This window comes from Cavia porcellus, unplaced genomic scaffold, assembly GCF_034190915.1.
Source record: "Cavia porcellus strain 051 isolate PalLab524CR breed Dunkin Hartley unplaced genomic scaffold, mCavPor4.1 scaffold_1, whole genome shotgun sequence".
Taxonomy (NCBI): Eukaryota; Metazoa; Chordata; class Mammalia; order Rodentia; family Caviidae; genus Cavia; species Cavia porcellus.
This window is the reverse complement of record NW_026947484.1, coordinates 67,371,178-67,384,733: the sequence shown is the minus strand read 5'-3', so window position 1 is coordinate 67,384,733 and position 13,556 is coordinate 67,371,178. Positions and strand designations below refer to the sequence as shown.

General features: G+C 42.9%; 1 protein-coding gene across 1 annotated transcript in view; it reads right to left on the bottom strand.

The window, feature by feature from the left end:
- The window catches only part of Gna14 (G protein subunit alpha 14), a 200,986-nt gene that overhangs the window by 72,613 nt on the left and 114,817 nt on the right, over window positions 1-13,556 (bottom strand). Inside the window, exon 2 of the mRNA XM_003472227.5 lies at window positions 10,252-10,436. Within this exon, the coding sequence (XP_003472275.1) occupies window positions 10,252-10,436 (185 nt within the window). The remainder of the gene's footprint in view (window positions 1-10,251; window positions 10,437-13,556) is intronic.

The following is a 13,556-nucleotide window of genomic DNA, read 5'->3' as shown; positions in this document are numbered from 1 at the left end:
CCCAAATCCAAAAAAAAAAAAAAAAATTACAAGCCAATCTCCCTAATGAACATAGACACAAAAATCCTCAATAAGATACTGGAAAGCAAAATTGGCAACAAATCACCAAGATTATACACCATGACCAAGTTGGATTCATCTTGATGATTTGTTGCCAATTCTGTTTTCCAGTGTCTTATTGATGATCTTTTCCTCAATCTGATAAAAACCATTTATGACACACCAACAACCAACACTATACTAAATGGACAAAAACTGGAAGCTTTTACTCTAAAATCAGGAACAAGACAAGGATGTTCACTATCACCACTCTTATTCAATAGCATTCTAGAAATATTAGACAGAGCAATTAGATAAGAAAAAGAAGTTAAAGCAATAAGGATAGAAAACAAAGAAGTTAGGTTATCATTTTTTGCAGATGACATGATACCCTACCAAACTCCACCAAATTATTTCTAGATTTAAATACCAAATTCAGTAGCATAGTTGCAAACAAAAATCAAGGCTCAAAAATCAATAGCTTTCCTATACAAGAATAATAAACTCACCAAGTTAGAAATTAGGGAAACAATGCCTTTTATAATAGTACCCTCAAAAAAAGAAATACCTATGAATCAATCTAATGAAGTCAGTAAAAGACCTCCACATTGAAAACTACAGTACTCTGAAAAAGGAGATGGAAGAGGCTGAAAATATAAAATACCCACACTGGAAGCAGGAATCCACAATTTTTTTTTTTGCCACTCCCAGCCACTGCTGAATTGCTGGATCCTGAAGCACTTGTGCAGCTCCCAGAGTGAACATCTGTAGTTTCACATCGACTCTTCACGGGCAGCCTCTCCGTGAGAAGCGGGATACCAGGGTTTCCCCCCTCCTTTATTTCTTTTCTATCAATTACCATTTTGCTCCCTCTTTTGTCCATTCCCTTCTGGTCCCGGGGTACTTTCTTCTCACTTTGATAACTCTCTAAACTACTGTTTCTGTACTCTGGTCACTTTGTCCTGGCACTCACCGCTGGCACTTACGGCTCCACCATTTTCCTCTCCCGAGGTTCTGATATTGTCTTCACATTGTGTGTGTATGTATAATGAAACAAAACAGGGATAAGACCATAAGAAATCCACAGTAGTTACTATTATGTGTATTGTTTCTCCTCTGAAGAGTTACTCAGACTACTAGTTTTAGGCTTGCAAAGTCAATCAAGCAATACAAGCATTAGGTCGTGTCTTTACTTCAGTTGTTATAATTTCAGCCTTTGTTCCTCCAAATCACCCAGTTGTTTATGGAGAAGGGGTGGTTCTTTTTTCTCTGCCTGCACTCCAGCTGGCTCTGGGGGTGGCACATGGCCTCCGTTCTAGTTCTTTCTGGCTGGCAGAGCCACTATACATTGAGTTTTGATGTCCTTCACCTCACAGACATTTATCAAGTTCCCAAGTGATAGACACCAAGTGAACAAGACATGATTCTCTATCTCAAAGAACTCAGTATGAAGTGGGAAGGGGACATAAATAAAGAATTATGTAATATGGTACCTGTCAAGCATTACAGGTACATGGGATGAGATGCTTAACCCAAAGGAGGATGGAAGCCAAAGAAAGGCCTCTGTGGTACCTTATTTAAAATAAATAGGCCAGGTGTGGTGGCACATGCTTGTAATGCCTCCACTTGGGAGGCAGAGGCAGGAGAATCACTGCGAGTTTGAGGCCAGTCTAGACCACAAAGTAAGTTCAAGACCAGCATAGTGAAACCCCTCTCAAAAAAATTTATTTTCTAAAGATGAATAAATAAAGTTTGTCACTTATGAGTACAACAAAAGGAATAGATTTCAGAATGTTCCAGCAGAGAACAGGAGGCAACAGGGAAGCCCAAGAAAAGCAGGAAACCACAATTCAATAGAGAGAGAACAGTTTGTCAGAAAAAAGTTCAGGAAAAGCCTCAGAGTGGCCCTCCGGTCGCTGCATGAATTCACAAAAAAAAATCAATTTCCTCTAGGCCAGAAATTGGTCTCGGTAGACAGGCTTCTGGCTAACTGGCCTGGAGCCATGCCAGGCCATGGAGCTACAAAGGCAGGGGAAGGCAAATGGTCCTCAGCCCTCCTGGATCTTCCATCCTAAGGAGAATGAGAACTGGGCTGGGCAGAGAGAGAAGGCAGGCAGAGAGAAGGGAACAGGCAGCAGTGCTGGGCCTCAAGGGCACTGTGAGAGTGAGACCAAGAGAATCAATCAAAGGGCAGGTCCGGAGCAAGGGAGAAACCCAGCTGCTGACAACATTGTGCTCACAAACAGTAAAAACCTGGCGGTCTGCGTCACTGGGTGGATTTTCTCCCCTTTAAAATGCCAAAACTAAAGGTAATTGGCATATCAGTCACCTTAAACATTTATCATTTCTTGGCGGTGAAACATTACAAATCCTTTCTTGCTATTTTGAAATATACAAAATATTGTTAAGTATCATCATTCTAGGGGCTGGGGATTTAGCTCAGCTGCATAAGCACCTGCTTTGCAAGCAGGCAGTCATGAGTTCGATCCCTGGTACCGATAAAAACAAAACAAAACAAACAAACAAAAAAAAAACCAAAAAAAGTATCATCATTCTACTGTGCTATAGAACTTATACCTCCTCTTAACTAATGTATATATGTGTCAAGCATCACCTTATATACCACAAATTTATTCAGTTATGTGTTGATTAAATTAACATTTTTAAATGCCCAAATTATGATCTAATAACTTGAGGTTTCTGAGGCTTACCATTCAGACATTTAGAAGTAGCACACATGCATGTGGTTTGTATTTGTGTCTCGTGTTTGTCTGAGCTGAAGGAAACAGGAGAGGACCCACAGTGAGCACCAACAGTGACACAGGGCACATGACCCAAAAATATCGCAGAGAGAACCCAAAGGACTCAGGCCATGAGGCCATCTTCATTCAAAGGTCTGTCCTTCAAAGTAAACTGAGCCTCCATGAAACCCTAAATATTCACTTTATCTCCTCTTGCATTTAACTTCTAGAAAGGATATGCCACTCATTAACTCCTAAAACAAGTATTTGTCAAGTGACTGTTACTGCTGTGGGCTGAGCCTTCACCTCACGATTCCTCGGCTGAAATGACATTTGGCACCGTCTGTTCACTTCAACACTGGGTGGCAGAAGCATCATCATCTGGAAGCAAAGCTGTCCCAATGGAGTACTCATAATCAAATAAGGGAGCCTCTTCCTGCATGGGACAAGGAGGACATCAAGTCACACCTCTGGTGACAGTGCCCGAGGTCATCTCTGCCAAGTATGAACACCACCACTAAGTAAGAGCTGTGATGACTGGGGGCTTGTAGACAGGACCATGAGGAGCAGAAGTCAAAAGGACAAGTTCTCGGTTCCCCTCAATAGAGGCTGTGGTCTGAAAAGGCTCGAACACAGGAGCAGGCAGAGCCAGGCAAGCACCTGGTGCAGCCTGCACTGCTCTCTTGGAGAGAGGCGGCGATCACAGAAATGGAATCACTGGGTATGGTCTCCAGCCCTTTAACCAAGGACAAATCAAACAGCCTGAAGACATGGCATGAATTCCACCTCATCTTTCTGCGTTCTGACCTGGGTCCATGAGGAGCATCCTGACCATTGACTGATCTGTTCCCTGCCCGATGTGACAGCAACGAGAGATGAGAACGTGAGTCCACGGGAAGGGTCCATTTACTCACTCACTCACTCCTTCATTCAGAAATAGGTATTTAGAGCATAAACTATTACCCCCAAGATAAGGGCAAGGAGCAAGGGCACCTCCACAAGGCACTTATACAGTTGAACATAGATTTCTTACTGCAAGTCTGGTGGATGTGTTTCTCACCCCAATACCTTTTCATGTATCTGGGAAAAAACTTTACATATATTATGTGAGGGAAAACATGTTAGTTGATATTTTATATGAAGCACTGTATTGACATAGGGCTTTTGTTAACTAGAAACATTGGGTTAAAAAAGAGCAGGGAACCTGTTCAGGGCACAACAGCCCAAGATTCAACCTAAGCCTCGACAAAAACAGGAAGTAAAAACACTCAGAGCGCTGGTTCTCTGCCCAAGTCATGCCAACTACTGTTACATTCTACTACCCCGAGAGGTAACTTAACCTTGAAAGTCCTTCTTGTTGAGGGGAAGTTCTCCCACTGGAGGGCTCCACACATGAGCCAACCTAGAACATGAGGAGGAGGAGGACGAAGAAGAGGAGGAGGAGGAGGAGGAGAATGACAATGGTGACGACAGCACACCAAAGTAAAGGGAGCCTCCAGTAACTCACCAACTGAGATTCAAGGAGAGGGTGCAAGCTCAGGGCCAAGGGGACAATCAGTGGCTACTGGTGAACTGTAATGGTCTCCCATGCGAGCCGTCAGTCACATTAACAGCCCTCACTATCGAAAGAGGGGAGTTAACTGAGCATCAGAAACATAAGCAGGTTTATTTCTATCATCCTTGACCTTGACAATTAGCTTAGTCGCAGCTATTTAAATGCTTAGAAGGCTAAAGGTTTTTTTTAAAGTTAGAAAAACCAGTCAACTTCATATCCTTAATAAGTTACCCACGCACACCTTTGCAAATAACTTCCTACCCACATACTATAGCCAGCCAAGCTAAACTATGCATCTACATCTTTACTTCTAATTATAGCAAGTGCCAAAGTATTTTAAAACTTGATTTGGGGAAAATAAAAAGCAATTATTAAAGGTGAGAGCTATTTGACATTAGTGCAGACTGTTCTTACACCTGACATGGTTTAGATGTAAAAAAACAAAATAAAGTACGATGAGATAGTGTCACAGAGCTTTTGGAAAACATTTTTGGCTTCCAAAATTCCAAAAGGAAACATCAGTGAAAAAAAGCAAACTCTTCTGAGCTTCAAAGAATTCTTCAGTCTTAAATCATGACAGTGCTTCCCATGTTCCCCTTACAGTGTAGGTAGCAGTGCAGCTGGGTGCAAACTAAATGGGTGTCAGTGACACAGTAAACTGGTGTGAACTTCCATCAATATGTAGGTAGGTTTCTGGCTTAAATAAAAACCTAACAATTTGTTTTTGTTGAATGTAGTCATTGTTTACTACTTGAAAAACCACTGTTTATTTACTTCTTCCTCACACCACCACCTTAAAAAGATTTTAACACAGACAGGATGCTTCCTAGAGCACTGTGCCTGGGATGGATGTGGCAAAGCTTATTAACCAGTTAATAAAAAGTCTACGCCTCAATTTGACAATACCAGATGGATACCTGAAGACTTTGGCAGGACCCCAAAACAACCGCCAGGGGGCGTCAGCTCTTTGTACACGCGGGGGGCGTGGTTTTCACCACTGGTGAGCACGTTGGAGGCCGCTGAGCAGCAACGGCAGGAAGGCACCCATGCCTGGACCTTAGGGTGCCCCCAGGGCAGCTCAGTACTAGGAGGTGCACCCGCAGGGGTCTTGGGTACAACCAAGAAGTAAATGATGCCCTTCAAACATCGTGCAGGTGCTGCGAGGCTCCCCTTTATGTGTTAGGGTAACGATGAACTGGGAAGATACTGAAAAGACCTGAGCAAACACTTTCCTGGGGTGGGATGAGGGGACAGACACCCAAGTGTGCCGACGGGCATACTGGTTTCTGGGTGGTTATAAGCTAGTGACATTTCCCTTCTCCATCAGGTTTTTAAAAACATTTCTTTGGATATGGTGAGTTCATTTCCAGGTTTGAGGTAGGAGAAGAAATTAATATTGCAATGGTTAAATCAATATTGTTATTCCTCACTGACCCTCGAACTTCCATTTTCTAGTGCAGGCTTAAAGGTAATGGGCATTCAGGCTTAAGTAGTGACAGCAGCTGAGGCAAACAATGTTCTTTACCATCCTATTTCTTCTGTGTTTCTAAGCTCATTTAATGGAAGCTCTGGTTATAGCAATTTTCAGACTAAAATAACCACTGATTAATCAGCGAACAATTGGGATAAATAGAAAAGCTCCTACCTAATATTTTAGTGGAGAATCAGTTGCTATTCTTGATGTGACACCAGGTAGAAATCCAAGCTCTCAGCATGGAGAACATTGCATCGTGTGGTTTCTAACATCCAACAAGATGCAGGAAGCACGGTCCGGAGTTTAGTATTTGCTAGAGAATCAGCAGCCAGGGATGCCTCACCCCTCCCAAAGGCTCCTGCAGATCTGACTTTTCAGATCGGATGAGGAAGTGGCACAGAAAAACCCATTTAAACAGCTGTGTTAAAAATTAGAAAATAAGAGTGTTAAAATACTCCAATCCCTGGGAAACTCAGCTGTTCCCAAAATGACATACGTTGACACTTTTCATTTAGCGGAGCCTGATTTCCTCACACAAGCCTCCAGGTAATTCAGCCTCCTACTCCCCAGATGAGAAATGAAACTCAAGAGTTTCATATGCAGAGATAGGAGATATGAGCAAAGGTTTTTTGCCTTGAACAATGTACTCTGCTGTGATCTTGTCCTATAACCTCCAGCCTTGCCTGTACTGCTCCAGCGTGAAGTTTGAAGTTTGATGTTTATGTTTCATACTGGATGAATTACTATTTTGATAGATAAAAATATCTATTAATGGCAATTAAAAATATATAACTACTTAATTTCCTAACATGGTACCTCTGTTTATTCACAAACCAGAATGCGATAACATTTTATTACAAGTAAAATGTACACTTTGGATCTGTTATCAACATAACCTATTCCCTTCATTCTTTTGCTGATCCAAGAGAATTTCCACACAAAACGGCAGGATACCGAGGGAGAAGGCACTGTGATGGCACCTCCACATAACCAGGCACAGCTCCTTCCTCTGCTCCCACCCAGCCCTTTGCTGGACGCAGTGGGCATCACACCGTGTTGGAAGTGCATCTGTAGGAGACTCAAAGGACACACACAGTTCTCTCCAGTGCAAAGGTATCACCTAAGATGCTAGCTAACAAGACGACTGTACCTAATCTAACCAGCCTAGTGCAGTGGACAAGCTCCTTCCATGTGAGGTGGAGGGAGCTCCCTACCCAGCTCACCATTGCATAGAGACTGCTTAAGTTATCCCATGGGGAAAATGCCCAAAAGCTTCCAGCCCTCTTTGGAGAACAGAATCTGAACTCCTCCACAGAATGTTAGTTCCATATATATCCATGTTCTCAACCTTGTCTGCCCAGTCACCATCACCTGAAGCTTGTAAAAATCCAGTCCAAACACTCAGCTTGCATCCAGACCACTGTGAGCACCAACTAAAAGTCCTGCCTGTGAGTCCAAAATGCCTCCAGGATTGCACAGCAGTGTGCTGGGAACCCAGGAGTCAGCAGAGGAGGAAATCTAATGAACGCAGTAGCAAAGCGCCTGTTTGCCCCTGTACCAGTTGTGCAAAACTTCAGAGAGAACTAGCAGAGGTCTTCCATTTCAATTCGACTCAAAACATTCAGCCTCTTAAGAGGACTGGTTGGCAGGTCCAGCCCCTGACTCTCACCTGGGACTCTGAATTCAGAATCCAAGAAAAGCTTCCTACAGTGGTTTCAAAGGGAAAGACAGATCCACATTGTGTTGTGAATTGTGTATACTGAAATGAGATGACAGGAGAAATAATCCATTTATTGCTTATTAATTAATTGTTCTTTTCAAACATTTTTGGTTTTATATTGTTGTGATAAGCCCTTGTAATTAAATTTATCTAAGTTACATGCAAATCTGGCATGAGGAAGAAGCATAGTTAAGAGATCCTGAAGGTTGAGCTTGTCTTCCAGAAAGGACAGTAGAACTAGCAATCACTTAATGTGAACTCAGAGTTTTGAGAAGGTAGGTAGGCCAATTCTGCAGGACCCCAGTATTTGCTTCGGTGCAGGACAATTTCTTACAAGGATGTCTCAAGTCCAAGGTGCCCCAGCAGCATGAACAGCAGACTCTTCTAACATCAGAGAAACCACAAGTAAACGTGAGTTACTAGCAAATTCAAACTGAAGAATTCTGCTGCTGAACAAATGTCTTTGCAATATTTGAGAAATCATAAATTCCAAAATGTGATTATAAAACACTCTTGAGAAACATAAAACTTAAAGCCTATCAAGAGAGTGAGCAAACACATGTGATCATTTCCTTTAAAAAAAAAAAGTAGGGAAAGTATAAGAAAATAAACGATACCTTATATAGGTATATCTCAGGTTAATAAAGACTACCTCTCAGTTGAAAAAATATGTTAGATACGAATACTAAAATTCCCAATAACCTTATTTGGGGATAAAATTTTTGTACATGCACTCAAGTTAAGATGAGGTCGAAATGGATGAATGACTGATGTCCCTACTGAAGAGGGAAATTTGAATAAAGACACAAAGAGGACAAAGCCATGTAAACACAGACACATGCAGAGAAAAACACCATGTGAAGACAGGAGCAGAGACGGGGGTGATACATGTGCAAGCCAATAAAATTTCTACTAAACACCAGAACCTAAGAGAAAAGCAAGGAACAGATTCTTTCTCAGAGCCTTTGATTGGAACCAATGAACCTTGATTTTAGAGTTGTGGTATCCATCCAGTGTGTGTGAACGTAAGTTTTTTTTAAGTGATCAATCTGAAATATTTTGTAATAGTCATTCCAAGAATCTAATGCAGATTTGCAGACAACTGAAGATGGCTTGTGTAAAAGAACTAGGAACACAAGAAAAAGAGAAAGTGGTGGAATGCCAAACCACACATATTTTTGTCTGAAATATAAACTTAGAGCACTTTTAGAAGGTTGTGAAGAAAAACAAAACAGAAACAGAAACCCAGAGGCCTTGATTACTAAACCTGATTAGGTTTTACAAACGCACATTCTGGGGCAAGCAGAAATGGTAAGCTTTTTTCTTCCCGAGTTTCTGCTTCCAAACCCAGCCCTGGCTCACCCAGTCACCTCATATGACAACAACAATATACATCTAACAACAGGGGCAAACAGATAAGCTGCAATCCCCAGAAGGATGTCCTTCCCAAGCTTCTCTTCTGAGATAATCTTAAAATATACACAAATGCTTGACTTTTAGATGTTGTATAGAATAATCGTATGCTTTTAAGAAGATAATGCATGTACTCAAGACCAGTGGATAAAGGAGTCACCAAGGTCACTCCTAGAACCTCCCAATGGCTCAGCAGTCACCTTTCCCATCAGTAGGCACCAGTTACACTATATGCTAATTCACACCACCTGTGTTTACTCTGTCAAAAATTGAAACTGGGCAAGATGCATGGATTTACATGACTTTCAGAATGCAAGGAAATGACGGCAAAGATAAGAAGTTGCAAAGAATTTAAAAGTGTGTCTAAAATATTCCACATAGCATGTTTTCCAATAAGCCCATCACCCAGGAATAAAAATTAAAGCATTTGATTGCTCTGAAGCTCTTTGTCTAAATGCACATGAGCCTGAGGCCACCGATTCATGGTAAAGTTGTCCACACTAAAGCCTGTGCAACTCTGACACGTAGCAGCTAAATTTTTAAATATGTACATGAGAGACACAGAAGTTTCCTCTTTAGTGTCACATCATAGCATAACTTGGTGTCAATTATTTTAAATAAACTCATAGAGCTAATTTAGATTCCTAATGCACCCAGAGGCAGTATTTCCCTGGGGACTTTCACTCTGGCACAATCCTGTGAAATTTTATTTGACTTCTCCCATTTTCCCCCTTATTTTCCTCTGGCCCTAAGTAGGTTTGTATTTTTAATAACCAGCAGCAACACATCACTTCATGAGAGCACTTTGCTAGCTGGAACTCCAGCACTGTTCCCATAAACTATTGCTTAGTTCCCAAGAAAGACCAGCTCCCAACACAAACAAACAGACTTCACTGACTTCTCTGAGCAGTCTGCCGCGCATTAGTGAAAACATTTCCTGAGACTGGGAATTCTTAAAAAGGTGGTCACTATAAGCCCAACATCTCCACTGCTCCACTGAAGAAATAAAGTGGGCCTCTAGGCTGAAAGAGAAAATGTGCATCATCCTTTACCACTGCCTGCTGCAAGCAGCCACAGCCAGTGCCCAAACATCTGGATCTCACACACTGTGGCACCACACTACCAAGCTTGTGTTCTCTAGAAATCTCATTCCTGCAAACAAGCCAAAGATCTCACCAAACCTTCACACTCCTGGGTAGCTCTGGTCCAGAGCTGGCGCTCTAGCACAACTGACCAAACCACTTAGTCTATCCTTTTGTTCCAGGACATTCACTAGCCAGACTAGGAAGTCACATCCAGCCCACTTTACCTTATTCTGCTCACACACGTACTGAATCCGCAGCGAGTCCATGGCTCTGATCATGGCTTGCATGGCCGTGAAAATGTTTTGGTAAACCAGCCTCGTGAACCCCTTCCGGTCTTCATCGCTGTATCCAGATCCGTGGATAATTCTCATTTGCTTGATGAAGGTGCTCTTGCCGCTTTCGCCAGTGCCTGTAAAATGAAAAGCCCTGTCAGCAGACCTCAAACACACGCTTTAGAAAGGAAGGTCTTGATGGCAGTATTAGTCCATACCACAATGGACACGGTGATGGGGCAGACACGGCTAGGTCCTCCCAGATGTTCCAGGAGTATGAGGTTAAACCGGGTGGCATCCTGAGCCCCAGGGAAATGTCTCGCTGTGCTCCTTGCCCTGAGTTCTTAAAGCAGCGGGTGCTCAAGTCTGCACTTCCTAAACTGTGCAGGGTTCTGCTGCCACTAATACTGACCATAGGAGAAGCAGCATCTGCTCCAGGGACAGGGAGGATTTGAGCAGTAGAAACACTTGGAGGAAAGGCCAATTATCTCATCAATTCCTGCCTTTGGGTACAAGAATACACTTGATCCTGGCACCGTGAAGCACCTTGCAATCATGTCTCTGCAGGTTCCACTGTGTAGATCAGGAGCACCTCACATTCACAGCACTGCCTGCCGCAGCCAAAGCACAGGATGTGGCACTGAGCCATGCCCACCGCTCCCGAATGTGCGCACATGGCACAGTATGTAGACTGTACGCTGCCAAGACCACATCTGTATCAGATTGCCAGACTAAGAAGATCACAAAAAAGTTGCTATATACTGTGAGCAGAGATTTACATAACCCAATTGATCTTCTAGTATTTTCTGTGATAAATGTAATTAATCATGACCGTCACATTACCATAGCTTGAGTATGTGTTCTATTAATAACTCATTACTCAAGTCTACAGCTCTAAGATTTTACTAAGGTTTCAGGTGGATGTGGCCTCAACAGGTCAAGTTCCTTCATGTGAAATGAAGAGGAAACCAAATATCACAGGTGAATCATATTCCAGTAAACCATTTCAGAAAAGTTGTCCAACTCAGTATTTTTGTCAAAAGAAGATAAATTATGTAAAAATATTATTTAGAACATAATGAGCTTGCTATAATGAATGCAAAAATATGTACAGGAAGTGGTTTACTAATTATAAGACTCTTCTACTCTTTCCTTTATAAGGGTAGGATTAAGGAGCCATGTAATTCTGTGTAGTCTTTGGCTGACTCCTAGTGATGTGAAGACCCTAGCTGCTTCCACATCTTTCTTTGATGTCTGACTTACAGAGACAGGAGGACGGAATATGATGATCCTGGTTGTCAGCCTGACTATGCTCCATAAGTATCTAAACTTAGGGAATGGCATCCATGTGGACTCCTTCTAGGGCCCAGCAAATACTTGGGTGGGACCTGTTACAAGGGCCCGACCCAGATCAAACTGACTGTCACTAAGATTCTTCCTTCTAAGAAACAATATTCTCTCAGATTGATTTTTTTCTTCAAAACTCTTATCTGCTCTCCCATGGCCTCCTCCTCAGTGGGTTCCACTGAGCTCAGGAAGAAGACAAATCTTCTCCATGAAGCCGAGAAGGCCAGGAGTGCAGATCCCTACCTGTGTCACAGCACCCCATCATCTGCCCTCTGCTCGTGGTTGCCCTCTGCTTCATATTTTGAGACAGGGTCCTTGATAAACTGCCCATGTTGGCCTCTCACACCTGCCTGCCACACAGGCTAGGCCGCTCCTAGAGCAGCTGCCCCACACCTCGGCCGCACTCTTGGCACTGCCCTGCACCCCACATGGCTCAGTCCCTGTACTCAGCGAGCCTGGGCTTCTCTGTGCCCCATCTCGGCTGCCCTCTGCCCTCAGTGTAGCTACCTAACACCTGACCGATACGCGCCCCCTCTCCCACCCCGAGTTCCACTGGACAGTCAAGAGCTGTGCTTGTTCCACACACATTGCCTGGTGTGTTACCTGATGCTTGGTAGATACTTAAGAAGTATTTTTTAAATTATGGTAAAGTACACATAACTTGACATTTACCATCTTAACTATTTTTTATAGTTAAACACTACCAACCCACTAACTTTCAAAAACAGCTCAGCTAGTTTTTCAGTGGCTGCATTACATTCACATTGTTGGGAACTCATCCTCAGAATCCTTTTCATCTTGCAGCATGGAAACCCACACCACTGGGCCACCCCTCATTTCTCTCCCACCCCAACCCTGGCAATCACTGCTCCATTTTCTCTCTCCATAAATCCAACTACTTGTGATGCCTCATACAACTGTAATCACGCAGTGTTTGCCCTTTTGTGTCTGGCTATTTCCTTTAACAAAACATCCTCAAGGGTCATCCATGATATAGTGTTTCAAAAATCTGTTCTTTTCTAAGGCTGATTTTAGAATATAAGGTGGTAATAAAGAACTCACTCAGTTGCAGGGTTTTATCCTGTCTACCACATGAAGGGATAGAACATATCAGGTCTATTCCAACCACCTTGCACTCAGTGTAGGTCAAAATGACTCACCTGAAGCATAAACAACACAAGAATGACCCAGGAGGAACTGTGTACCTGTGGACGCTCCTCTGTCATTAGCCTGTTCCTGATAACGGTAAATATTAACGCAATCCCTGTGTGTGCGGGCCAGGCATTCCATCTAAACTAATCCATTCATTCTCATTCTCATTCTCATTCTCATTCTCTCTCTCTCTCTCTCTCTCTCTCTCTCTCTCTCTCTCTCTCTCTCTCTCTTTCTCTCTCTCTCTCTGTCTCTCTCTCTCTGATTTGAGCCCAGGAGCCATTCTTACCACTGAGCTATATCCTCAACCTTTTCTTTAAATTTATTTCTTAGTTCATATTTTGAGACAGGGTCCTTGATAAACTGCCCAAGCCGGCTTGAACCTGCACTCCTCCTGCCTCAGCCTCTTGAGTCCCTGGGTTTACAAGCATGCTCTGGCTCACCCAGCAGAAATGGTTTCCTTTAAGCCTCAGCACCAGCTGATGAAGTACGTCCTGTTATCCTCACTTTACAGATGAAAAACTTGGAATTCAGTTTGGTCATACAATCTCTGCAAATCCACACAGGCAGCCAAGGAAAGACTTTGGGATTCACTCCATTAGACTCTAACCACAGGCTCTACTGTCCAAGAAGAAGGTCCAGGTAATAAGTTTAAGGATTTTGCTGCATTGATCTCACAGGAACAAATCTGAAGTTCCCAGTCAAACACTGAATACTAAACAAGGTCCACTCACCACCTTGCAGGTGCATGCTGCTGG